The sequence below is a fragment of the Naumovozyma castellii genome, chromosome 1 (genome assembly GCF_000237345.1).
Source record: "Naumovozyma castellii chromosome 1, complete genome".
Classification (NCBI taxonomy): Eukaryota; Fungi; Ascomycota; class Saccharomycetes; order Saccharomycetales; family Saccharomycetaceae; genus Naumovozyma; species Naumovozyma castellii.
In genome coordinates, this window is record NC_016491.1 from 1,221,705 (window position 1) to 1,246,906 (window position 25,202).

General features: G+C 36.6%; 14 protein-coding genes across 14 annotated transcripts; 4 read left to right on the forward strand and 10 right to left on the reverse strand.

Moving 5' to 3' along the window:
* Positions 1–491: 491 nt before the first annotated feature.
* HMG1 (hydroxymethylglutaryl-CoA reductase (NADPH) HMG1) lies at positions 492–3,680 on the forward strand (the record flags this gene model as incomplete). Its single annotated transcript, XM_003673511.1, has 1 exon — positions 492–3,680. The coding sequence occupies one exon, from the start codon at positions 492–494 to the stop codon at positions 3,678–3,680; it is 3,189 nt and encodes a 1,062-aa protein (XP_003673559.1).
* Positions 3,681–4,479: 799 nt separating this feature from the next.
* On the forward strand, positions 4,480–7,164 carry WAR1 (War1p; the record flags this gene model as incomplete). Its single annotated transcript, XM_003673512.1, has 1 exon — positions 4,480–7,164. The coding sequence occupies one exon, from the start codon at positions 4,480–4,482 to the stop codon at positions 7,162–7,164; it is 2,685 nt and encodes an 894-aa protein (XP_003673560.1).
* Positions 7,165–7,318: 154 nt separating this feature from the next.
* BET5 (TRAPP subunit BET5) lies at positions 7,319–7,798 on the reverse strand (the record flags this gene model as incomplete). Its single annotated transcript, XM_003673513.1, has 1 exon — positions 7,319–7,798. The coding sequence occupies one exon, from the start codon at positions 7,796–7,798 to the stop codon at positions 7,319–7,321; it is 480 nt and encodes a 159-aa protein (XP_003673561.1).
* Positions 7,799–8,053: 255 nt separating this feature from the next.
* ENT3 (Ent3p) lies at positions 8,054–9,325 on the reverse strand (the record flags this gene model as incomplete). Its single annotated transcript, XM_003673514.1, has 1 exon — positions 8,054–9,325. One exon carries the CDS (start codon positions 9,323–9,325, stop codon positions 8,054–8,056), a length of 1,272 nt encoding a protein of 423 aa, XP_003673562.1.
* A 404-nt stretch (positions 9,326–9,729) lies between these two features.
* CPR3 (peptidylprolyl isomerase CPR3) lies at positions 9,730–10,263 on the reverse strand (the record flags this gene model as incomplete). Its single annotated transcript, XM_003673515.1, has 1 exon — positions 9,730–10,263. One exon carries the CDS (start codon positions 10,261–10,263, stop codon positions 9,730–9,732), a length of 534 nt encoding a protein of 177 aa, XP_003673563.1.
* A 300-nt stretch (positions 10,264–10,563) lies between these two features.
* CFF1 (Cff1p) lies at positions 10,564–11,178 on the reverse strand (the record flags this gene model as incomplete). The annotated part of the gene is made up of 1 exon (XM_003673516.1): positions 10,564–11,178. The coding sequence occupies one exon, from the start codon at positions 11,176–11,178 to the stop codon at positions 10,564–10,566; it is 615 nt and encodes a 204-aa protein (XP_003673564.1).
* Positions 11,179–11,369: 191 nt separating this feature from the next.
* On the reverse strand, positions 11,370–12,653 carry DUS1 (tRNA dihydrouridine synthase; the record flags this gene model as incomplete). The annotated part of the gene is made up of 1 exon (XM_003673517.1): positions 11,370–12,653. The coding sequence occupies one exon, from the start codon at positions 12,651–12,653 to the stop codon at positions 11,370–11,372; it is 1,284 nt and encodes a 427-aa protein (XP_003673565.1).
* Positions 12,654–12,861: 208 nt separating this feature from the next.
* On the reverse strand, positions 12,862–16,887 carry TDA9 (Tda9p; the record flags this gene model as incomplete). The annotated part of the gene is made up of 1 exon (XM_003673518.1): positions 12,862–16,887. One exon carries the CDS (start codon positions 16,885–16,887, stop codon positions 12,862–12,864), a length of 4,026 nt encoding a protein of 1,341 aa, XP_003673566.1.
* A 516-nt stretch (positions 16,888–17,403) lies between these two features.
* Positions 17,404–17,604, forward strand: ATP18 (F1F0 ATP synthase subunit i; the record flags this gene model as incomplete). Its single annotated transcript, XM_003673519.1, has 1 exon — positions 17,404–17,604. One exon carries the CDS (start codon positions 17,404–17,406, stop codon positions 17,602–17,604), a length of 201 nt encoding a protein of 66 aa, XP_003673567.1.
* A 136-nt stretch (positions 17,605–17,740) lies between these two features.
* NCAS0A06270 (putative cystathionine gamma-synthase) lies at positions 17,741–19,720 on the reverse strand (the record flags this gene model as incomplete). Its single annotated transcript, XM_003673520.1, has 1 exon — positions 17,741–19,720. One exon carries the CDS (start codon positions 19,718–19,720, stop codon positions 17,741–17,743), a length of 1,980 nt encoding a protein of 659 aa, XP_003673568.1.
* A 126-nt stretch (positions 19,721–19,846) lies between these two features.
* CTF8 (Ctf8p) lies at positions 19,847–20,200 on the reverse strand (the record flags this gene model as incomplete). The annotated part of the gene is made up of 1 exon (XM_003673521.1): positions 19,847–20,200. One exon carries the CDS (start codon positions 20,198–20,200, stop codon positions 19,847–19,849), a length of 354 nt encoding a protein of 117 aa, XP_003673569.1.
* A 120-nt stretch (positions 20,201–20,320) lies between these two features.
* On the forward strand, positions 20,321–21,148 carry LNP1 (Lnp1p; the record flags this gene model as incomplete). Its single annotated transcript, XM_003673522.1, has 1 exon — positions 20,321–21,148. One exon carries the CDS (start codon positions 20,321–20,323, stop codon positions 21,146–21,148), a length of 828 nt encoding a protein of 275 aa, XP_003673570.1.
* Positions 21,149–21,224: 76 nt separating this feature from the next.
* On the reverse strand, positions 21,225–21,740 carry EGD2 (Egd2p; the record flags this gene model as incomplete). Its single annotated transcript, XM_003673523.1, has 1 exon — positions 21,225–21,740. One exon carries the CDS (start codon positions 21,738–21,740, stop codon positions 21,225–21,227), a length of 516 nt encoding a protein of 171 aa, XP_003673571.1.
* Positions 21,741–21,978: 238 nt separating this feature from the next.
* NCAS0A06310 (uncharacterized protein) lies at positions 21,979–25,119 on the reverse strand (the record flags this gene model as incomplete). The annotated part of the gene is made up of 1 exon (XM_003673524.1): positions 21,979–25,119. One exon carries the CDS (start codon positions 25,117–25,119, stop codon positions 21,979–21,981), a length of 3,141 nt encoding a protein of 1,046 aa, XP_003673572.1.
* Positions 25,120–25,202: the final 83 nt, after the last annotated feature.

A 25,202-nucleotide genomic window follows, 5' to 3' on the forward strand; every position in this document is an offset into this window, starting at 1 on the left:
TAAATACAACACCCTCCTTAATAAGTTTACTGTACTAAAAGGAGTATTATATCAAGGATACCCACTTCAACCAACAAAGTGAGCCAACTTTCACTCATTTTTTCCCCGATTGTTAACCGTTTATTATTGCGTCGTTCAACACGGATTTTTTGTCGTTTAGAGTAAGCCGAAACTAATTCCAAACCTGAAACGATAAAAACGGACATCATTGAAAGATATTGACTGCTTTTATCGGTATTTTAGACTCATTGACGTTAATTGTATGTGTGCTTCATTTACTATTAAACAACAGACCTGTGTTCATTGATACCAGTTTTGATATTTTTGAAAGGTTTCATTACCATTGGAAGGATTTACATTTCAAAGAAGGGTTGAAGTGGCAAATAGAACAGAGCACGCTCAAACATCCCCCTTACAGATTTATTATCTGAACATCTCAATTTGAGTGCATTTACCTTTGATATTAACGTATTTGCTTATAACAATAGACAATGCCACTTTTATTTAAACAGATGAAACATCTTGCGACGCCGTTCGCTTATGTGGCTCGATACTCTGCCAGGCACCCAATCCACGTCATTTTGACTACACTTCTAGTATCGACTGCTGCATATCTATCGGTGATTCAGTATTTCTTTAGTGGATGGCATTTGGATTCAAATACCATTTTTTCCTCCAATAACAGAGATCAGAATCGATTTTTTAATGATTGCACTCATTACTATAGGTCGCCATCATCAAATGGCTGGCATTTGATTTCAAATGAAGACTCTAGTAGTCTTCAGATGACTGACCATTATTATCTGTTTGACATGAATTTTAACTCGAATCCATCAATCTCAGTGCCTGAGCTCAATGATACGATCTACGAAAACAATGCCAACAAGTATATTCTAAGAACAGAACCTGCGATTCCCTCGGAACTTACTTCTAACGATGGTACCCAATGGAGATTGACTTCTAATAGCAATTATTTTTCTGAAATACAGAGATTCTTTTCCTTCCTCTATAAAAGTTGTACCACCCATATTAACGAGTCGGAACCTTTTGATCTGTTCATTATTATTTTATCCTACGTCACCATGCTTTATACTCTGGCTGGATTATTTACAGATATGAAGAAAAGAGGCTCGAATATATGGTTAACCATCTCTACAATTATTAATAGTGGCTGTGCCTTAGTTCTGGCTCTATATACAACCCAATGCATTATCGAAGCTCCAGTTAATGTGTTCAGTTTGGTAGAAGGTTTACCTTTTATCTTTGTTATTATTGGTTTCAAACATAAGGTGAAGATGGCTTCTTACGCTTTGCGTAAAGTTGAGAGAATTGGCATATCCAAAAAGACAACAACTGATCAGATAATATATGATTCAATGGCTAAAGAGGGCGGGCGTTTGGTGCAGGACCATCTGCTATGTATTACCGCATTCATAGGTTGTTCAATTTATGCCAGTCACTTAGAAGCTTTAACTAACTTCTGCATTCTATGCTCATTTATCTTAACCTTTGAGTTGATCTTGACAAGCACATTCTTCGCAGCTATTTTATCTTTGAAATTAGAAATTTATGTTATCCATAGGTCAACTATTATCAAACAAACTTTAGAAGAAGATGGTGTCATTCCAACTACAGCAGATATTATCTCAAGTGCGGAAAGTAAATCAAAGACATCATTTTTTCAATCAAACACAGCTGTCATTATAGCCAAATTGTCAATTATTTTGCTTTTTGTTGTTGTACATTTCTACAACTTCGGAGCCAGGTGGGCTACAGGTGCCTTAACAGCACTCTATATGAATAGGGGACCAAAGGCTCTACCAGATTTTATTAAGAGCGTTTCCAACAACGATTTATTCAGTGAACAAGTAGTTATATCTATTGCGCCTATACAATATTACCAACCTGCAAAATCGTATCATCAACTTGAAGATATGATATTTTCTGTTTTGAGCTATGTTAGTGTGGCTATTCGGGACAGATTTGTCAGTAAACTGATTTTTTTTGGTTTAGCTTTCAGTGCTTCCATTAACATTTATTTATTAAATGCAGCTAGAATTCATACCCTTTTGACAGCTAATGAATTATCAAAGAAAATAAATGGTATTGTAAACAGACCATCATCCAAAGAAAGCCAATCGACGGTTTCACCAGTACCAAGCGCTGTTTATAACAAGCTTCATGAAAAAAACTTGAATGTACCTGGCGAAAGTACTTACGTTATACCTGAATGTTCTACTGATAGTGAAGAGACTGATAGTGATGAATCTGAAATTTCAAATCGTCCATTAGAAGAATTAGAACAAGTAATGAAAGAAGGTCGCACGAAATTATTGAAGAATAAAGAAATTGCTTCATTGGTGATTAACAGCAAATTACCTTTGTATGCCTTAGAAAAACAACTTGGTGATACTACAAGGGCCGTTGCAGTCCGTCGTAAGGCATTATCTATTCTTGCCGATGCTCCTGTTTTAGCAACTGATAGATTACCATACAAAAACTTTGATTACGACCGTGTGTTTGGAGCCTGCTGTGAAAATGTTATTGGTTACATGCCATTACCTGTTGGTGTTATTGGTCCCTTAATTATTGATGATGTTCCTTATCACATTCCCATGGCAACTACCGAAGGTTGTTTGGTAGCTTCAGCTATGCGTGGTTGTAAAGCCATTAATGCAGGCGGAGGTATTACAACTGTTCTAACTAAAGACGGTATGACAAGAGGTCCTGTTGTTCGTTTCCCATCATTAAAGAGATCTGGTGCTTGTAAGATATGGTTAGACTCTGAAGATGGTCAAGAAAAGATTAAAAAGGCATTTAATTCGACTTCACGTTTTGCTCGTTTACAACATATTCAAACTGCTCTAGCTGGTGATTTATTATTTATTAGATTTAGAACCACGACAGGTGACGCTATGGGTATGAATATGATTTCAAAGGGCGTTGAGCACTCTTTACACCAAATGGTTACTGAATACGGATGGTATGATATGGAAATTGTCTCAGTTTCAGGAAATTATTGTACTGATAAGAAACCTGCAGCAGTAAATTGGATTGAGGGGCGTGGGAAAAGTATTGTTGCAGAGGCAACGATTCCTGGTAATATTGTCCGTTCGGTCTTAAAGAGTGATGTGACAGCCTTAGTTGATTTAAATATTTCGAAAAACCTTATTGGTTCTGCTATGGCCGGCTCTGTTGGTGGATTTAATGCGCACGCAGCCAATCTCGTGACGGCCGTATTCCTGGCCTTGGGTCAAGACCCCGCTCAAAATGTGGAGAGTTCCAATTGTATTACATTAATGAAAGAAGTTGATGGTGATTTAAGAATATCTGTATCCATGCCATCCATTGAAGTGGGTACCATAGGTGGTGGGACCGTTTTGGAGCCTCAGGGTGCAATGCTAGATTTATTGGGGGTTCGTGGTCCACATCCAACTGAGCCTGGTCAAAATGCACGTCAATTGGCTAGAATTGTTGCTTGTGCAGTAATGGCAGGTGAATTATCCCTATGTTCTGCTCTTGCGGCTGGGCACTTGGTTCAAAGTCATATGACCCATAACCGTGGTAAGAAGGCTGAATCTACGGAGGCAAATAAAAAAGTTGCTAACCAAACCCCGAAGGTTTCCAAAAAAGATATTGATCGTTTGAAGGAGGGATCCAAAATTTGCATAAAATCATAAAATAATGATTGAAAGGGAATCATAAAAATAAATCCTTTCTAAATACTATATATTAAAATTAGTTGTCTATCTAGTAATATTTATTAAGAACCGCTTTTGCATGCTTTTTATCATCGAGAATGGTTTGTCAGGTAAGAAGGGAAATGTACTTGTTGCATTTAGTTAAGAATGGTTTCTTTTATTTACCTCATATTTTTAAATTTTGCATTTTTAATAAATTTAAACTTGAATAAAAAAAAGAAAAATAAGACATAGGAAAAACATATAATAATCAAAGTCCATTTATTGTTTAAATATCACATCTTATGCCTCATCTAACTCCTAATGAATATACTTATTTAAAATTCAACAACTGGGCACTAGTCCTTTCAGACCAGATACAAGCCGTCACCAGGTGCTACAGAAACCGGAGTTCAATTAATGACCTTAGCAGGGAACATACTGGCATTTTCACCAATGGGCAAAAAACGGTGGCTTCAACTAATCCAAAAGAACCCCAGAGTTAATTCTGAGTTAAACAATAGCACGATCCCTGCATTATCAGAATGGTGGAGTACTTGGCACATTTAGAACCTTCAACATGGCAACGCATCGGAGTCATAAAATTTTACCGAAAATGAAAAATAGATCGTAGGAACCACACATATCTCATTGCATCTGAAATAAATCGGCAAACAGACTCTTCGAACCCAACCACACTTGTTACGCCACCCGCTCGACACAACAGAAAGTTTAGAATTAGAGTACCTAGATTTTAGCAAAGAATCATAAAATTGAAACTGCAAAATCATATCCAAAAATGAATGGAACCATCGCTGATCCAATGGGTATCAAAGATAGCCATTTGAATGGAAACTCTGCTAATTTTAATGACCCCAATGTTACCATCATTGAAGGTGTCGAACCAAACGATGTAAGGAGGTTATACCCGACAAAAATGGAGGTTAACGAAGTGGGTAAGCTAAAAAGAAACACTTTTGCTTGTGTTCGATGTCATTCATTGAAGCAAAAATGCGTTCCATCAGATGTCAACGATATATACTTAAAACCATGCCAGAGATGCTCAAGAAACAAGCAAGTTTGCAAATTTGACCTTTCTAAAAGAACAAGAAAGAGAAAACCTAAAAACTCAGCGACGCCTTCACGGTCTCCTACACCATTGTCAGGCTTAAAGAGAGAGCCTTCTATGGGTGAGCAATCAACTAAGCTACAGAAGACGCCAAGTCCTGTAAAACCTACTTTAATGACTAACCAAACAGTGCTCCCAGGGATCCACCAAAGCTTATCAGACCTATGGGGAAATATAGGCCAACCTACCTCAAATTCTGAACCACACTCATACAATACTAATAGCATGAACACAGGACTCCCCTCTGAGGTCAATATAGAAAATCCCAGTTCCATCAACTCTAATATTCTAATGAACGAAGCATTAAGAGAAGGAGCTTTACAAACATTAAATAATGTTCCTATCATCTACAGTACTGATACATCACCTGCCAACGTTCCTAACTTCCCGGTGACTGGATTAGATTCAGTATACCGACCATCAGCAAAAAGATCTAAACATTCGAACACACACATGAGCCACGAATTCAAGAAGAAACTTCAATCATTATTAGTTTATCAAAAAGGAAAGATCTTTGAGCTATCAACTAAATTCACTACATGGTCTAATGAATGGAATAAGATGGCTGAAAATAGTATGTTTTTACCCATAGTCTCAGATCCAGTCTCTGTGGGGATTCTTTCAAAGGAAGAGGCTGAACTACGTTTGAATCTTTACAAGAGCGAAATATCTGAACAATGTAGACTACCGTTCCTTAAGATTGCTGATGAGACCACTGTGGATCAACTACGTTCGGCGAAGCCGGTTTTATTTTCTGTTATAATGTCTAGCGTTTCAGTGGTAATGTCGCCGTCACAAACAACAAGAGAAACTATGATGAAACTGGATACATTTGTATTAAGTCTCGTAAGCAATCAAATATTCAAAGCTAATAATAAAACTGTAGAAGTTATTGAGGCGTTATTAACATTATGCCTGTGGTATAACTTCCTAGAATGGTCCAGCAAGACAAGGTATCATCTCTTCAATTATATTTGTTGTTGTTTGACGAAGGATCTAGGTCCAACCTTTGTCAATAGATCATTTGCTATGTTTAGTGACGAAGATCCTTGTAAAACTAAGGCTAACTTTAAAAGTCCACTTGAATTAAGTAAAGATGGCGCAAGGTTAACTATTTGGGTTTATGTTTCGTCTTTGAATATATCGATCTTCCTGAGACAATCAATACAGTCAAGGTACCATGAAGTGACCGAAAAGGCCTGCAGAGATATAGTAGAAGTACAATCTCAAGAGGATGGATTGTATGACCCAATGGAGGATGTAATGTTAGTGTTGTTTTGCAAACAGAATCATATACTGGAAAATATTCATGTCTATTTACATGAAAAGGATGAACCTCTTGGATTAGAAGATGATGTAGAATATAGAGATAACCATATTAGGAAATTGATCGATAAATTCCAAGAGCAACTAAACGGACTTTTTAAAGAAATACCAGCTGATCGTCACAGAGTGCTTTCTTTCCATTACTCTGTCGAAGCGTACCTCCACCAATACAAAGTGGCAAGATATTTTGCTAAACTCAATGAGGGAGAAACGAAGACAGAAACTTTACCAGAGGAGATCGTCGAAGCATTTACCCAATGTTATTCCTGTTGCACAAATTCTCTAAAGGAATTTTTGAAGTTGCCACCCAAATATATTGCATCACTACCATTGTTTCATATGTCAAGAATTATATACACAGTTGGTTTGTTATTATTGAAGTTACGTTACTCTGTTGTTGCTATTCCTTCGTTCCATCCCTTAATACCCATAACTGAAGATGCAGGTCCTTTAGTAACAAAAGTTACCCGTGTTCTAGAAGAGTGCTCTGAATTATTCCCGTTCAATAATTTCTTATACAAAATCCAATATGTGGTGGCCCTATTTTCTCAAACATATGCGAACAAAGTAAAAGAAGTAGCTGAGCGTCACGAAGCTAATGACAGTTCGAATTCTAGAAAGCAATTTAATTCACAGTTGCTAAGGGAACCAATTAACGCTTCCAAAATGACTGATCCTAAATTGAATCCTATTACTAATCTACGGATTCCAATAGGAAGTGATGTAAATAATTCTATCCTTAATGTTCCTGGGGCAGCAATGTCTGAAAATGACACCAATGAACAAATAAACTCCGCATTCACTAATGCCAACGTCAATTCTAATAATAATGCAAACCTAAGTAATACTTTAACACCACCTTTGTTCCAACCCTATGACAAGAACCTCTCATTGGTTTCAGGAATGAAAAATTCTCCCACAGCATCTAGCGATAATCTAAACGAATACTTGACAGATATGAATTCATTAGCGTGGGGGTTTAACGCACTTAATGATGAATTTTGGACAGATCTTTTTCTCGATGAGTAAATGTAGATATTACATAGTACAATGGCACGAATTCTCCAACTTCATATATAATTATAAAATGCAGAAACCAGTTAATATATTAAAACTTTGGTATCTTTTTAGATTATTCCAAGAACTATATTCCATTGAATTTATCCTATAAATACAAATATTATTATTGACCCACCATTGGAGACAAAAATGCGTTTAATGAATCGATGAAGTTTTTATTCGTTATTTTTCTTGTTCCTTGACCTCTCATCTCACTCTCGTTGTCAGCAAAATCATAAGGTGAAAACAAGTTATTAGAAATGAATTTGACATAAATGTGGCTATAAACATGCTGTAGGACCTGTGTGTACGATTGCTGTTTGAAATCTGTCAACAAGACAAACCAAACCCCAGTAGCTGTGCAATAGGTATGGATTCTGTATTTCCCCGTTGATATGCTCCTCACGTCGTTCTTAATGGAACCCTTTGAAAGCTTCTGTGTAATTGATCTTAATGAATATACCATACCATATAGTAACTTAGCAGTTTCCTCATTCTGCTTTGAGTTGATTGTCCCACTGGAGGAACTTGACGTTAGCGTCCATTCCCTATCAAAAATGCAGTTACAATGTTTGTCAAAAATCCAAAATGAATAAATCCCCATTTATCAGATCAAAGGTTCGTAATATGAAACAGAATTAATGAATATTTTAATCAAATAGTTCTTCTTTATCCTGGTATCAACAGCTTTCAAGTCTGGCTAGTTATCTGCTTATAATAAATATTGTTTTCTGATCTTTCGCGGAATTTTCAGAAAGTTTTAAATAGTGAAATCATCAGTAATTTCATAGATTATACCGTTTTTTAATTACAGATATTTAGTTAATACAAATCTAAATACAATTTCATCGCAGTGCACCTAGAAGTCCAACAAATCAATTTCGTTTGATTGAGTTTGGGATTGAGTGTTTTGCGTAACATTATTATTGGCGCTCGATGATGGTGGTGGGCTAGTTGTCTTGGATTGTGGACCAGCGGACGATACTAAATCGCCAAAAAAGTCATCGTCCTCTTCATCATTCTTATTGCCATTCGTTTGCTGCGTTTTAATATCCTTCGCTATCCTAGGCTGAGATACTTTGACTTCAGAACTAGAAGTAGTTTTGGCACTAGCAAATAGTGAACTAAATGGATCAGACTTCTTAGGTTCCGCAGCAATGGCAGGTATCACACCATTAGCAGGATTATAATTATTCACGTTAGTGGCGGGTGTTGTTGGTATTGTAGATCCTTGCATATCGAGGTCAAATAAGGATGTGGGTTGCTGCTGTTGGGGCTTATTTTGTGAAACCACGGGAACTGCAACTTGGAATTCGGCAAATTCATCATCATCATCGTCGTCATCTCCATTATTTACTGCCAAGTTACTACTTCTTGACGTACTATCTCTGAATCCTGAATCTGCATTCTCATCACCAAATAAGGCTGGTTCAGAATTATCACCTGTCACAGGTTCAGAGCTTTGATCTCTAAAATGGCCTGATGATGACTGGCCTGTTGATCTCCAATCAGCATCCTCATCCTCATCAGAATCAAAGTCAGCACTAACACTTATTCCCTGAGAACCAGAGGCATTGAAACCTGCTCTAGGGTTGGCTCCCATAGCAGCTGAACCTCCAGCAACACCTTTATATTTCTTGGCGGTTTCTCTTGCTTTTTTCCTTTCCTGACGAATACTATTATCATCTCTAAGTAACTCAATTAAAGTAGTAACTCTGTTTCTAACATTAATACCTTGATCTCTTCCCTCTGCATCAATGTAATGGAAAGTTTGTAATAATTTCAAAACAGCAACACTTGATCTAACATCATCAATAAATTTTTCAGATCCATGCTTTATTAAATAGTCCAGCAATTGCAAAGCTTTGTAAATCTGTCTCCATTCACTTCCAGTCTTCTCGGTAAATCTTCTAAAGATCATACTTAATATCTCCTCCCTTTCTCTAATATTGTATGTTCCTTGTGCAATCTGTTCCATCAAAGTAGATGACGCACCCCATGGTTCATTATTGGTAGCTTCCCTGACTTTACCCTCCATTTCAGTGTAATTAAATACCACATTTTGGGCCTTTCTGAAATACTTCTTGGCGTCATAAATAGTCAAGTTGCTCAAAGTATCTTCCAAACTCATCTTACTTATGTCTTATTGAATCTATATCTTTATCCTTAACTTCAGTAGAGGTAATCACAGAAGTTTCTCGATGAACCATACCAAATTGAGGAGAAAAGGTAGCAGTTGTCCTTATTATGCTTCTGGTTTATTCAGTTCCTTGGTCCTGGAAAATCATTTCACACGGAAATTTATTTTTTTAAAACAAATGGGGCGCTACCAAAATTTAAACCATAATATAGATTTTTCGAAGTAGACTATATTATACTGGAACCTGAGAGCCAAATTAGATGTATCCATAATATAAATATAAACTTTCTAGTGAATTGGAAAAAAAGACGAAAGTACCATTCTTGATAAGACATCTAACGATATGAACAGGTAAATAAAAAACCACGAAAGGGCTACTCCGTTATTACATAAGACTAAACTTCACCAGCGTCTTCAATGATAACCTCCTTTGTTGGTTGACCAGATTGAGAGCCACATGCTTCAATCTTCTTAACAACATCCATACCGCCCGTAACTTCACCAAAGACAACATGTTTCCCATCTAACCAAGGACAAGCAACAGTAGTGATAAAGAATTGAGATCCGTTGGTGTTTGGACCAGCATTAGCCATAGACAACAAACCTGGTTTAGTATGTTTCACTTGGAAATTCTCATCTGGGAATTTAGCACCATAGATAGATTTACCACCGAATCCTTTCATGTGATCGGTATCACCACCTTGAAGCATGAATTGAGGAATGATTCTATGAAATGGGGTATTTTTGTAACCGAAACCCTTCTCACCTGTACATAAGGCTCTGAAGTTTTCTGTTGTCTTTGGGACAATGGAATCGTACAACTCGAATTCAATTTTACCTAAATTGGTCTTAAAAAACACTTTGGTACCGAATTTGGATGCAGTGGAGGAGAAAAGACGTGTTTGTGACAGAAGGGAGTTTTTAAACATGATGAGGATGTCAATGTACTATTGAATGGATCTTCCAGCTACGACATCAACGTTACCAATTGATGAGTCTTTGTTAATGTTTAACTACTTAAGAAATTAATCGTCTCTGATTTGGCGATTAAACTGCGGGTAATAGATAATATTAAAACTTACGTAATCAATATATATATATATATATATATATATATATATATATATCTGATTAATAATGGATAGTGTAATGGCAAACAATTAATGCAAAGGAGATGCTGATATTGTATTAATCTCTCCATCTCATTGAGATGAGGTCTAATATGTTACTCAAAGAAGAAACTTGAGTTTTGAGGCGTTATCCTTACCTACAAGTTCCACCATCTCAGCATAGCCGCCGGTCATGAACTTGTGATCTTCAAAGTCAAATCCAGGAACAACAACTTCGCTGATTAATAACCCATTAGAGAATTCTTCATTTGGAACTAAGAAACTGGCCTTATAAACTCCCCCAGGGACAACCCATTGGGAAACTTCACCGGCAGCATAATCAAATCCAACTTTAAAGGATTTGATTCTTCCATCTGGATAAATCAAGACATATTGTCCCTTTCCACGTTGCAAAATATGTGTTATACGGTTTACGTTCTTATGGATCTTTCCGATTGGTGAGTCTGGTGTTAGCAGATAGTAAATCAGCGTCGAGTAATTCCTCTTTACCATAGTATCTACATTGGATTTGTCAGATACCTCCATGATAAAAGGAGATCTATCAGTCTCTTTGAAATAGCCTCCTTCTGGATGCTTAATTAACTGCCAATCATCGATTATTTGCTTTAGTACAGTTGGAGGCTCAATGGCTGGAACTTTAACGAAGGCTGCAAGTTCAATGGCTGCATCTGGTGCGGAATCAATTGTAGGTGACTCTAAAAGTTTCTTATCCATCTTTGTATGTACTTTACTTTTGTATATCCTACTGCTTGCTAAACTTGAAGATGTGAGATAACATCACCATTTTTTTAAGAGTGCTTGACGCCAAATAATGTCGGTAAAGACAAAAAAATTTAAAATGTTATACACAAATAAACAATGATTAAATGACTCTATAAATATGCTAACTATGTATCAAACCCCAGTCATACTTTTAATTCTTTACCGGCTGGCATCTCTAATTCATTTTCTGCCTTCCTCTTTTTTTCATTATCATCACTATTTAGAGATTGCTCATTTATCTTATTTTCCAAGGCTTGTACAACTCTCTTATCAGCTGTAACTCCGTTAACAGGTCTAAAATAGGGCTGACATCTCCAATAAGGAACGGTTTTATAATGACCACCCCAAAGTTCTTTAGGACCAACAATTATCCTGTCCTTTTCTTCAATGTCCTGCTCCTCAAATATTCTTGCAACTACATCCTCCACAGGTTTCACCACTTTGGTATCCCATTCTTCAAATGGTATTTTTGCATTCATCTTCGATAGTTCTGATCTTATATCGGTGTGTTGTGGGAGGAAAGGTCGAAGAATCTTAAAGAAATGTGATTTCATTGCAATCCTGGAAGCTTGAGACCCTTCACAATGTTTAACAATCTCAAAATATTCTCTTATAACTTTATCTACACGTGGGAATATCTTATCCTTATTCGCATCAACATCCATCTCTTCATCACCATTGAAGACACCGGGGTTATATAAATTTCCCTCAGCGCTCATCACAGCATCACAATGGATTTCATTCATGCATCTACTTATATCATCTGGGTATAATATATTACCATTAGCAAAAAAGACGGTATCCCTCGGTAAATTATCTCGCAAGTATCTGATAATATCCCAATCAGCTAATCCGGTCTTCTGGCCTTTCATCTCCCTTAGCCTCCCATGGACAGTTAAAAATTGAGCACCAGCATCAAGAACCATCTTGGCATAATCCAAAGTTTTCTCACGTTCAGGGAACACACGAATCTTTGCTGTCACTGGAACATCTAGGTTGTCATGTAAAGTTTTAATTAATTTATGAATGAGGTCCCATTCTTCCATTAAAAATGATCCATAGTGTCCCTTTCTAGCAATCCCTTGAGGACATCCCAAATTTAAATCCACAGCATCACATTTATCTTGGACTAACTTAGCAGCTGTCAATAAATATTCAGGATCATTAGCACAAAATTGCACCACCAGTGGTCGATCAGTAGTTGGATCACCATCCAGAGAGCACCACATATCATTTCTGTATTTATCTGAGGTAGCAAATAATTTGGCATGGAACATTGGTGTATATGCTAACGTTGCACCATACTTTCTCGAGAGGATTCTCCATGCTAATTCAGATTGATCCACCATTGGCGCCACAATCTTGGTTGGTTTACCTATCTTTTCAAAAAGCTGTCTTCCCTGCAGTTTCATGGTATTCTTGCTCATCCTTCTGTATTCTTATTGCAGTATTAGGTTGATTTTGGTTTAATGCTTTCTATATTATCATCTTTGAGATGTTGCTCATCGCCGAAATATTTTTTTTTTAAATTTCTTTTCCAAGGCCTCATTGAAAAATACCCACCCGAAAATTGTAACGTTATTATGTTATTATATATGCTATGAAATAATATTTATTATGTTTACACGGGCAGGTCTATTGTTCTTGCTCTTTTTTTAAAACGTAAATGGCCCTTGATTGTAATGCGTTAGCGAATGTTAATGATATTGGCCAGACAGGAGAATCGCCAAGAACACGAACACCTAAATAAAGATACCTTATCGAAACTTTAGTTTTCTTCAACAGTTGCATTGTGTCCTGAATGTCACAGTCCGGTTTCAATATTTTTTGCACGAACTCATCATCTAGCATGGTGTTTGGTCGATCTTTTGGTAGTTCTAAAAATTCTGAATACGTTTGAATCTTGCAACCGGATAAGAGCAATCTGTTTTCAATTGTTTTGCTTATTTGGAATGCCTTTAACCATTGAATTCTATCTGCCACCTTGAAATTGGCAGCGGTTATATTCTTATTATTAGAAGAAAGACACGAAGTGGCCCAAGTTTCTATCAATTTCAGATATTCGGATACGATTAATATAGAAGTGAAGATACAAGTCATTGATATAATCGGTGTTCTTATATTGCTGGACGTAGAAATTGTGTCGATCCAGAATTCTATAACATTCAACGAATATGTTGTTGCTTCATGTAGAGCCTCCCAATCGTAAGAGAATGTTTGTAATTTTTCGTTCATTTGATTCCAATCCTGAATCCATATCAAATCCATTACAAAGGACAAATCAAGACATTTTCTAATCTTGGCTAATAAGTGCAGAGGAATTATTAATCTCATGGATGGATTTGATCTTATCATTGCCACATTATCTTTATTTGGAATTAGTATCCCACCATTTTTTATATATAGTGCTTCCCAACATTTTAGCATTGAAGCAATGATAGGTCTAGAGTTCATTTTCCATTTAATACCATATACTTGCCCAGCCCTGTCATTTTTGCTGTTATCTGCTCCACTTTGTCTCAATGCTGTTCTTTCAATGTATATCTTCTCATGAATAGAAATCAACAATGACAATAAAGTTCTAAATGAAATTTTAGTATTCTCATACAAAAATTGACTTCCATTAGCCAAATACATCAAACAATTCTCATAAGACCCATCTCCGTTTGATAATTCAATTAAAGAAAATTTGGAATCTAGTTCAATATTAAACTTGTTTAAATAGAACGACCAAATTTCAGAGTCCTCAGCTAGATATAGAACCTCATGATAACATGGAATCCCACATTTCAAATCAATAGAATGGAAACAACAGTCGATTCCTGTCACAGAGGTGAAAAAATTGGAAAGGATTAAGATTGTATGACATATTCTAATTCTTGTTTGAGCCAGGATAAAATAATTGAAATTCCTTTCTATCTGTTCTTCTGTCTTGTATTGTCCCTGTAATTTGGCCAATTCAGTTGGATCATCCTGGAACGCCAAAGTATGGTCACTCTCAATTGGTGGTTTGATAAAATTTTCTAAGGGGAAATTCAATTTTGTTACCTTTACCAATTGAACCAACGTCATTAGATGTCCTTTCATATTCATTACAACTTTTACATCATTATTGAAAATACCACTAAACGTTAAAAGGACCAAACTTTGGATCAACCAAAGGGGCGTTGATTGGTAGTTATTACTTTGCTCTCCTAAAAACCTCTTAATATGAACCGAAATGATGTTAGATAACAATTTCGCATGAGTAGAATGAAACCCATAAATAGCACCACACATAACAATGGATAAAAGTAAAGGATAATTGTCCATATTGAACTGAATGGAATGGAAATGTAAGATTGGAAAATAATAATGAAATTCCGTTTGATACAAATCCACATAATTGTTTAACTCTTCAACAGTGGGGAACAACGAAGATGTCAAATTGTTTTCCTTAATAATAGAATCACGTAGTTTTTCGTCAAAAAATCGAAGTTTAGTATTATTAGTTTGTTGATATTTGGCGTTATCATCCTTTTCTTTATCATTTGTACGATCAGCTTTCTTGGATTTCAAGGTTTCCTTGAACAAATCTATTTGTCTTGACGTGAATAAACTAGAAACATTGTAAGTAAGTGTCGCAGCATCATGATTATTTTCATTTTTGTCATCGAGTTTATTAATTCTTTCAACTACGGGTGTAATGCTTGAAGAAATAGGTGTGATATTTCGTCCCTCTCTTTGGGTTGGGTCGGAATAATAGTTTTGGTTCTTTTTTGATTCTTGAACCTGCGAATGAGCCGAACTATGGTTGGCACTATTGCTAGGTTGGCGAGATAATGGATTTGATGTAAGTGGTAATGGAGTTAATGTATGCTGTTGAGATGGAATAGGGGTATTAATAAAGCCAATATCATTAAAGTGTTCCAGGTTTAATTTAAAATTTGGTTCTAAATTTGAGTTGGAGTCCGAGACGAAGTCATTCAACCAACGTTTTTCCATGCCAGAACTACCAGGTACTTTATGGGGGTTGGAATGCTCCGAAACCATGCCCGGTTGTCGTTGTTGTGATAGCTGATTACTTGGTGGGGAATTTACAAAGTGTGATTTAGGTACTTGATGGGGTAATATTTGCTTTGAATAGAAAGGTTGTGGAGATGGGTTTGGATGCATTGGTTGATGGGTTCCTTGAATCGCAAATGTAGGAATTGGCACATTAATATTCATGTTGTGATTATTATTCAATGTAGCCCCAATAGGTGTGAGAGAGCTAATCCTTTCTGGTATAAAGTTATCAAATGATGGTGGATAGGGAGTAGTATTCGAAGATGTTGTTGCGGTATCATGATAATTAAAATAATCTAAATTGGAATTATTAAGATCTGGTTTTGTAAAACCACTGGCACCACCAAATGAAGAACTCATTGTTAAAAAATCAGATAACATGAATGGTGTAAACAAATAGGAATCTGTTGGCACCACATTTCCAGGATTCGTAGCGGTTCCACTATTCAAATTGAGCTGAGCATGACGATTAGTATTATCAGCAACTGTAAGACGTTCACTATTATTATTATTATTATTATAATTACCGGAGACCACCTCATTAAAATTAAAATTTTCATTAAATTGAATCTTTGAATCATTTCCCATCCCCATACTGTTTAGCGGATCATCTAAAGTAAAGAAAGGAGGCATATCAAGTGATTCAAACGCTACACCTGATTCTGTAACCTTTTCAATAAGCTGTTGCGCAGATAATTGAGGTGTAGAAAAACCAACTTGATGTGGAATATCAGCAGGAAATTGAAATTCATTCTTATTGATCTGTTGTTGGTCATGTGCGTTATTATTGTTATTATCCTGAACATATGTAAATGCACTTGCTGCTGAAAAGGAGGCATGTCTCTTACTTATCGTAGCGGCAGTTACTGATGTAGAGGATAATGGACGTTGTATTGACGACATAGGTTCTTGGAAAGCTACGCTTGTAGACTTAGTTTCTTCATTGCCGATTAATGAACTGACACTACGCTGCATAGGTGAAACAGAAATTGGATTAGATATTGAGTTCTTCCTGCTACCATCCCTCGAATTTGTCTTTACACTATACCTTCTCTTTATTTTTGCTGCATCTCTTGCCTCCTTCTTTAACTGTGCGGCAGATTTCGCCATTGGATTTGTTGGTGTCGGAAGAATAGTTGCCTTATTACCTGTCACTTTAACAATATGTTTATCAATGATGTCCTCATGAGTGACATCTAACTGATTTGACAAGTTCTGTTGTAATTCATTCCCAATTAAAGCAGCATGCAACTTATGTTGATGTCTCAATACCAGATCTCTTCTTGCAAAACATCTCCCACAAAACACACAAAGGAATGGTTTTTCATTTGTATGTGATCGTTGATGTCTTTTCAAATGTTCTTGTCTGACAAAGCCTCTAGTACAGGTGGGACAAAGAAATGGTCTTGGTTTGTCTGTCTTAATGACTCTCGATTTCTTCGGTATGGGCATTACATTTGCCAAAGGAGCAGGAGTTATAGATTGAGTTGATTGTAGTGGCGTTTCTACTTCACCATTTAGAGCCACCCGAGTACTTCCAGTGTATTCTTCGGAAGTAGATAATGCAGAAAGGTCCCTCTTACGAGAAACGGTGCTGGGAACTGCTTGTTCCATATAAATGCGTTGTATTAGATCTAATGCGTAATGCTGTTTTTACAAGCTTACCTTAGTGAAAGAAAGCAAAAATGTAAAGTTCCAATGGAGAGCAAGACGTCTTCCACTTAGAATTCCCTAGATCTGGAATATGCTCTTGGTGTGTGGTAGAAAGAGATATCTTTGTCGATGTTGAATAGTGCCATGAATGTTAGCAGAGCCCATGACAGATAAATAAATACACCGGAGACGGAAATTGCAACCGGCTTTGTCTAAAAAAACCCAACCCTAATAAAAACAGGGCTAAAACATAAAATTGTAAGGGTTGTATAGGGTAAAATATATTTTAAAATTATAAAAAGTAGGGCTTAAATTACCCAGCTTAAACCCAAATTTAACCAATCAATTTGGAGTTGCGGAATTAACAGAAAGGGATCCCATCCATCAGTTATAACTATTGCTTATCTTAGGCTTCGAACATTCATCCAATACAGTCACAAACACAAGTCATCGTACACATACACAATTGAAATAGATATGAAGAGATTTCCAACCCCAATTGTGAAACCATTATGGCCATTTTTCATAGCAGCTGCAGTGACATATTACGGTGTCTCCAAATTTGCTGACGCATATGGTAACACTGATGAGTATATCAATGATCCAAGAAATCCAAGATTCGCTAAGGGTGGAAAGATTGTAGATTTGACAAAGAATAAGGAAACAATGGAGGAATGATTTTCATTTCAGGATTATAAATATTATAACGTTATATGCATATATGATTTAAGATTAATAAATATTCAAAATGGGCAAAAAATAATACTCTACAACAACAATCACTAAAAAAGTTATTTTTTTCTTCCATAGTATGTTATATTTGCAATGCTTTATCAATTGCAAATTGGAAAATATCCCGTAATGTATTTTTGTTTTCTAATCCTACACATACTCTTATCAAGTTATCTTCCAAACCGTACTCTTTTACCCTCTCTAATTCATCTTTATGCTTTAACATAGTGTAGGGACAAACCGTCGTGGAATTGTTTCCCAAAGTAATTTGTTTAGTCAATTTCAAATTATTGAAGAAAACCTTTGCTTGGTCTAATTGGAAGAATGTCACTGAAAATACACCACCGTAACCACCATCCTTCTTACATTTGATAGCCTCATAATTTTGTTTGATTTCCTCAGAATTCTGGGAAGGATAATAAATTCTCTTGAATAATTTCCCTACATGTGGTTTAAAGACATTATCCAACAAATATTCCGTGGTATAATTAATCCTCAACGTCTTTGCCACGAAATCTCTTGAATTTTTCTCTAAATATATTAGATCTTCACACCAAATGGAGTCTGTAACACCATCAGGCCCATTTAAGAATTGTTGGGCAAACTCATATATTTTGCTTTTTGGATTCAAAACCATGGATCCTGCAATTACGTTAGAATCACCATTAAATACCTTCGTTAAAGAAGAGCAAACAATATCGGCATGGAATAATCCATCCAAGTTGACAAATCCACCAATGGTTTCATCTACAACGATGAAAAATCCATATATCTCTGACAGTTTTTGTAATTCAATCAGATCGCACATTTGTAAAAGTGGGTTCGATGGTGCCTCTATAAAGACGGCAAGGATTTGTTCACCTGAATGTAAGATTGTTTGAAGATCCTGTAGTGACTTAGAATCATAGAAGGGGAGAAAATGCGTATGGTTAAATTTTTTTAGCATTTGTAGAGTATCAACATAGGGAAATCCAAACATTGCAGTTTTCTTATATGGTGAACCATAACCAATTACCCTTGCGTTGCCGTTATTGTTAGTCACGTTTGAATTAATGGAGGCATCCTCTGAAGCAGAAACTGACGATCTTAATCTGTCTACCCTTTGTGAATCAAAATTTAACAATAATCTATGAGCAGTAAAGAGGGATGCCATACCACTAGTAAATAGGTACACATCTGTATCAGGGTTCACGCAAAGTCTTGAACTAGTATGTTCAGTTTCGCCATCACGTTCTTCAGTGGCAATATTGGGAGAAGCTGTTGATGCAATATGACCATTGGTGGGAGTAGTCGGTCTTTCATTATCCATATCTATTGGTTCTGGTGGAATTGTGGAATGTATGGCATATTGTTCCTCAAATCCATGTTGTAAATTTGATACATCTGTATCTAAAAACATTGGCATTGAACCATCATCATTATCGTGGTAATCACCCATATAATGATCATGAGAATCATCAAAATGATTATTTTCACTTTCAATTTCTAGATCTGAATCCACCACTTTTCTAGTAATTCTCTTCTTAATTAAATCACTAGCTCTTTCAGCAAATGTGAAATTCAAAGATCTACCAAATCTAGATTCAATAAATTCCTCCTTTTCGTTAATTAGTGGTTTACTTATGCTTTCATCGTCCGTGTGCAATACTTTTGTAGACTTCTCCACCATGAATAATTCATGCATGACATATTCAGCCAATCTCCCTGAAATAATCTCACCCGCCAACCTCCAATACTCTCTCAATAAAGGACGGTACGTATCCTTTACGAAGACCACGGCAATCTTACACTCACGTTTCCAACATCTTTCATTATCGTCCATGGGCTTCGAAGTTGCCAATTGCAAAATTCTCACCTTGGGAGGCCGTGTAGTTTCCTCATCCAGTAATGAGGCCTTAATCGTAATGTATTCTCTACACCGTTTAGCCACAGCATATGATGGGAAGCAAAGACAAGTCTCGTTCTCCTTGGCATACTTATCTTTCAACACATCACAAAGCCTCTTCACAGATGCATTCAACAAAACTCTCGGATGTGTGTCCTCCACTGAATCAAAGTCCATTACACCGCAAACTCTTTAATATATTAGATTGTCTATCTATCTATCGATCTATCTATTCAATTGTTTAAAACGAATGTATATACTTGGAATGACTGACTAATAATTGAAATGGACGAAATTTCGCGCTCACATTATGGGCAATGGTCTATCTTTAAACAGCACTTTCCACTCAATGAAATCCATCAATTGCACCTTCTGCGTCTCCTTATCGAACTTCATTAACCCCAGGGGAGGGTCCAACGCCACTAGTTGACCCAGAAGTCGCTGTTTGGTCCCAATGAACAGCGTGGCTTGCTTGTCTTGTATCTGTAATTGACCGAACCTCACAGTCGCGTTTTCCTCTTGTGGATTGGCCTCTATTTGAAGGTCTCCTTGGATCTCCAGCATAGCGGTCCCCAGGGGGGTCCTTATGGAGGTCTGTCTTGCGGGAGATTGGAACAGTTGTTGGATTTGCAAGGAGTCTATCGTAACGGAGGGCATTGCTTGTTGTATTGTGTAGTTGTTCTCCTGCTAGATTTTCCAAAGCGTTATAGAAATATCTTAAACAATTTTGAAGACATATAATGAACAATAGAAAAGAACACCAACACAAGACAAAAAATGTTCAGTGCCATTGGAAGAGCCATTGGCTTTAAGGATGCTTCTTCAAGCAAGAACCTTGTACAGAAATATACACAAGATTTATCAGAAATTACGTCTCAAATTCACGAATTGGAAAGGACTTTACAAAGCAGACAACAGCTACTGAATTCGTTCCAATCGTATTTGACTTACTACGGTAGTTCTATAATAGTATGTCTTGTGGCATATTTTTATTGGAGTCAGACTTTGATGCAGGTGCGATCGATTACTTGGTTTATTCTAAGCCTGGGATTGCTCGTTGGCATTAAATTGATGAGTTATAAAGTGGACACATGGTTGAGGGGGCGCCAACAGAGGAGATTAAGCAAGTTACGTGCAGTTCATCAACAGAAGTTGGATAAATTGAAACAAGATACTAATTTCCATGAAACGAATTCCATCATTCAAAGGTTTTCCTCTGGTGCAAATCAATCTGAAGACGCAATGACTTTGATGGATGAAGAGTTGAAACTGAAATATGACGAATTGAACAACTTGAAAAATGAATTACATCAACTACAATTGGAGAACGGTAAGGATGCTCAGAATGAGAAATCTAAGAAGAAAAATGATATCTGGTTTGATAAAGTTATTGGTGTACTTGCCGGCGGTAATGACTTGAGTAATATTCCAAAACCTGTCATATGTTCCAATTGTAAGAGACATGCTGGAAGTTATAGGTTAATAAATAAACCTCTACAGTATGTGTGCCCTTTTTGTGGGGTCACTACAACAGATAAAGCTGAATCCCCTACAATTGAACATTCATCGCAGGAGAGCACTAAAACTAATGTTAAAGAATTGTAATTGGATTTCATGAAGTTAATTATATATAACGTAATGCAATATATATAGATATATGTAAATCATCTAAGAATCAAACTTATTTAGACAAGGACATGATAGCATTGACGATATCACCATTGTGATCCTTCAAAGCCTTAACAGCCTTATTCTTGGTAGTGTTAGTTTGTTGCATAACCAAATCAATATCAGCTTCGGATAAACCAGTAGCATCAACTTCACCTTCTTCTTCAACTTCTTCAACTGGACCAGAGGCAGCAGCAGCTTGCATATCAGCTTGGATGTCTTCTGGAGACTTAGTAGCGACATCAGAAGCACTTGGCAAGATACCGGTATCTTGAGCTTGTTGTTGAGCAGCAGCTAGCTTTTGAGTGAAGTCATCGACCTTTGGTTCACCGAAGACAACGTAGTTACCACCGGCAGATCTGTAAACTTCTGGCTTTTCAATGGCAATGATTTCGTTGTTCTTCTTTCTGAAGGCAACTCTAATAATACCTGGAATTTGCTTCAAACCTAATTTGCCGATCAATTCTCTGGCTTTCTTTTCGTTCTTGTTCAAGATGGTGACGTTGGAGTTGGCTGGGATGGCGGACATGTTAGATATACGATTGATAATCAATTGAGGTTGGTTACTTGAGGATGTTACAGCCAGAAGGGAGAAAGGAAGTACCACTGGAACTTTTCAAATGTCGTTGTCGACCAACAAATTTTTCATTCAGCGTTTCTCGCAAGAAAAGACGAAACAACAACCAGGAGGGTAATCGCAATAACAACAATAATACTAACTAATACGATATAGATATAATGTACAATAACCTAACAACAAAAACATTTCAAAAAACATCCTCTTCCGATGACACATACTCGTCTCCCATCTCTTTCTTCCTCTTGAGTCTCTCCTTTTTCTTCTTCCTCATTTCAGCTGATGATAACTTTGTTTTCTTCTTTCCAGCACTGATTCTGTTACCCATTGCATCAAATTGGTCACCCTCGGCTTCCTTTTCTTCTAACTTTGGACCAGTACCTTGTCCAGAAACCCAGTTATGACCAGATGGCGTCATCTTACCTTCTTTCACAGCCCATACTTCTTCAGTTAAATTCTTGGTAAATTCTTCAGAGTGCGTAATAATGATCACCCCACCTTCAAACGCTTTTAAAGCCTTCGATAATGCACCCAACGAGTCTCTGTCTAGATAATTTGTAGGTTCGTCAAGGACAATCAAATGAGGACGTTGCCATGTACAAGCAGCTAAAACCAGTTTAACCTTTTGTCCACCGGATAATCCTCTAATCTGAGAATGAGAAACCAATTCAGAGTCCAAACCTAACATTGAGCAATGTTCTTCAATCTCTTTACGAGTCAAAGCACGGAATTGGCCGGAGGTTAAGGCTTCCTTCATATCCACTTCAGCAACTAGTTTGGAATGTGACTCGACAACTTCTCCTCTAGGTAACCAGGCATTATCAACTGACATCATGGGGATCCATTTTTCCGACTTCATACCTACATTTTCACCTAACAAGAATGAACATTCATATTCATAAGTGTTCTTGAATTTTCTTCTTGAATGAATCTCAGAAATTCTTCTTAATGTACCTTCAATCTTGAAAATCTTGTTCATACTTTCTGTGTCACTTTCTGTCACTTGTCTATTTGCTCGATCCATAGTCTCTCTATCCTCACCAGTTTGGAAACGCCATTGGATATATTCTGATGGCGTCTTATCTAGGTGTGATTCAATATGGGCAAAAGCATGTTGCTTAATATATGCAATACGGCAATTTTCATGTGTGTATACATCGCCTGAGGTGGGAAGCAGTTCACCAGTTAGAACATTTATTAAAGTGGACTTTCCAGCTCCATTTGGACCAATGACAGCAATCCTGGAAGATAAGGAGCATTGAAACGAAACATCCGATATTTGAGGCTTACTAGTTCTTGGATATTGGAAAGTCATATTTGAAACTTTGACGATTGCTTTCTGTTTCGTTTTAACACCTTCCAAATAACCAGGGGCAGGAAATTGGAATTCCAAGTCAGATGCACCTAATTCAGAATAAGATTTAGCGGATGGGCATTTCTTGATAAATTCGGATAAATTACCTTTGTATTTTCTTAGCTTTAAACCTTCATAATGGATTATATATTGGCAAACATTATCCAAAAAGCCAGAATCATGAGAGACAATAATTGATGTAATACCACATGTATTTAGATAGTCTACCAACCACTTAACATTAATTGTATCAAGATGATTTGTGGGTTCATCTAATAGGAGTATATCGGCGTTTTTAAGGACAGCTCTAGCTAAGGCGAGTTTCATTTTCCAACCACCTGAAAGAGCAGAAATGGGCATATTTATGGTTTCGTCTGAAAACCCGAATTCTTTCAATTTATCAACAATGACATCTTGTTTCCCGACACCACTTTCCATAACAAAATTTAGAACAGAAGTTTCAGAATGTGTGTTGTCTATATCATGTTCAACATACACAGTCTTACATTCCTCTTGTGATGGAAATCCTTCAACTTGTTCATTAGCAATAGCCCTCATTAATGTTGATTTACCAGCACCATTTGGACCACATAAACCATATCTTCTTGCACGTTTTAGTCTCAACTGAGTCTTATTTAATAGTATTTTTGCCCCATAAGCCAATGAGAATTCACAGTTACATAAATCTTCACCTTCTTCTTCATCATCAAAGGATGGTCCAACAGGAATGTTATCCACTGCAAGTTTGCGGAATTGATCAACAATTTCCTTTGATTCGATTTCATGTAGGAAAATAGTCATATAAGGTGTAACATGTGTTAACCATGCTTGTTGATCAATAACTCGCTGATCAATCAAATTCGCAGCTACTGCTGCAATATGATAAACAACAGTATCAAATCTCTTCTCAACTTTATGTTGCTGTAATAACCCTTTAATAACAGATAAAGTAGTAGAAACATCACCAGCGTGAGAAACTTCTGGTAATACATCATCTTCACCAACATTCCCCACTCTTCTTAATGTTTTCAAAGCTCTTAAAGTAACTTCACGAGCCTCTGGGTCAGCGATTGTGGAATAATTTGCTTTCAATCCAGGTAACAATTTACCTAAGAATGGGGTAACAACCTGGGGGTCTTCCACTAATTTACACATGTTATCAATAATGACAGCAGCTTTACGTTTGATTGATGTTTCCCTTTCATTCAAACCTCTTGTTAATAATGGGACCATTATAGATAATGTTGCTGGTGTGACTTCAGATACAAAAGTTGTTGCACCCAATAAATGAATTGTTTCCGGAACCAATGAAGGTTCAGCAATACACGAGATCAACTGAGGAATAAACTTTTCTATGTCTTTGTTTTCTATTGCTTCAGTCGTTTTTGTTATCGTTTGAGTAGCTGCTGTTTTAACTTCCTTTTTGGTATCCCACATAGTTTCTGAGAGAATGGGTATTAACTCTGGCATTCTTAAAGCTATTTGTGATTTAGCAACCTCTACCAAAGCTGAAATTGAATTCAATATAGCAATTTTCACTTGCCATTTAGATGTAGTTTCTAATGAGCTTGTTAAAAATGGTAGTAAAGCCTTAATAGCTACTGGATCTGTGGCGTTTACGATGGCCAATAGTGCGTTGGAAGCCATCTTATGCAACGCTGTGTTTTTGGATTCCACCTTCTCCAATACAGCAGGCACAATCGAAACAATGAAAGGTTCTACGGAAGGTGACAAATTGGTGGTGGATGCAATATAAACAATAGCATCTAAGCCATTATACGAAGTCTGGTCATTTTGAATTGCCTTACGCAACTCTTCGAAAAACTTTTCAGGTAAGTCATGTTCTATAATATTCCCGTTGAGAAATGATGAAAGTTGCGATGATATATCATCTGTCTCATCTGGAGAGGCCAATTGTAATTTTTGGAATAATTCCTCCAAAATATCTAAGGATTGTTCAGAATCAGAGATAGTCATATTCACAGAAAAACTAAGTGATGTTTCTTTGGAGTTGGGTTGAGTTTCTTTCCTTTTGTTTTGAAGAAATATGCCCTTTTATA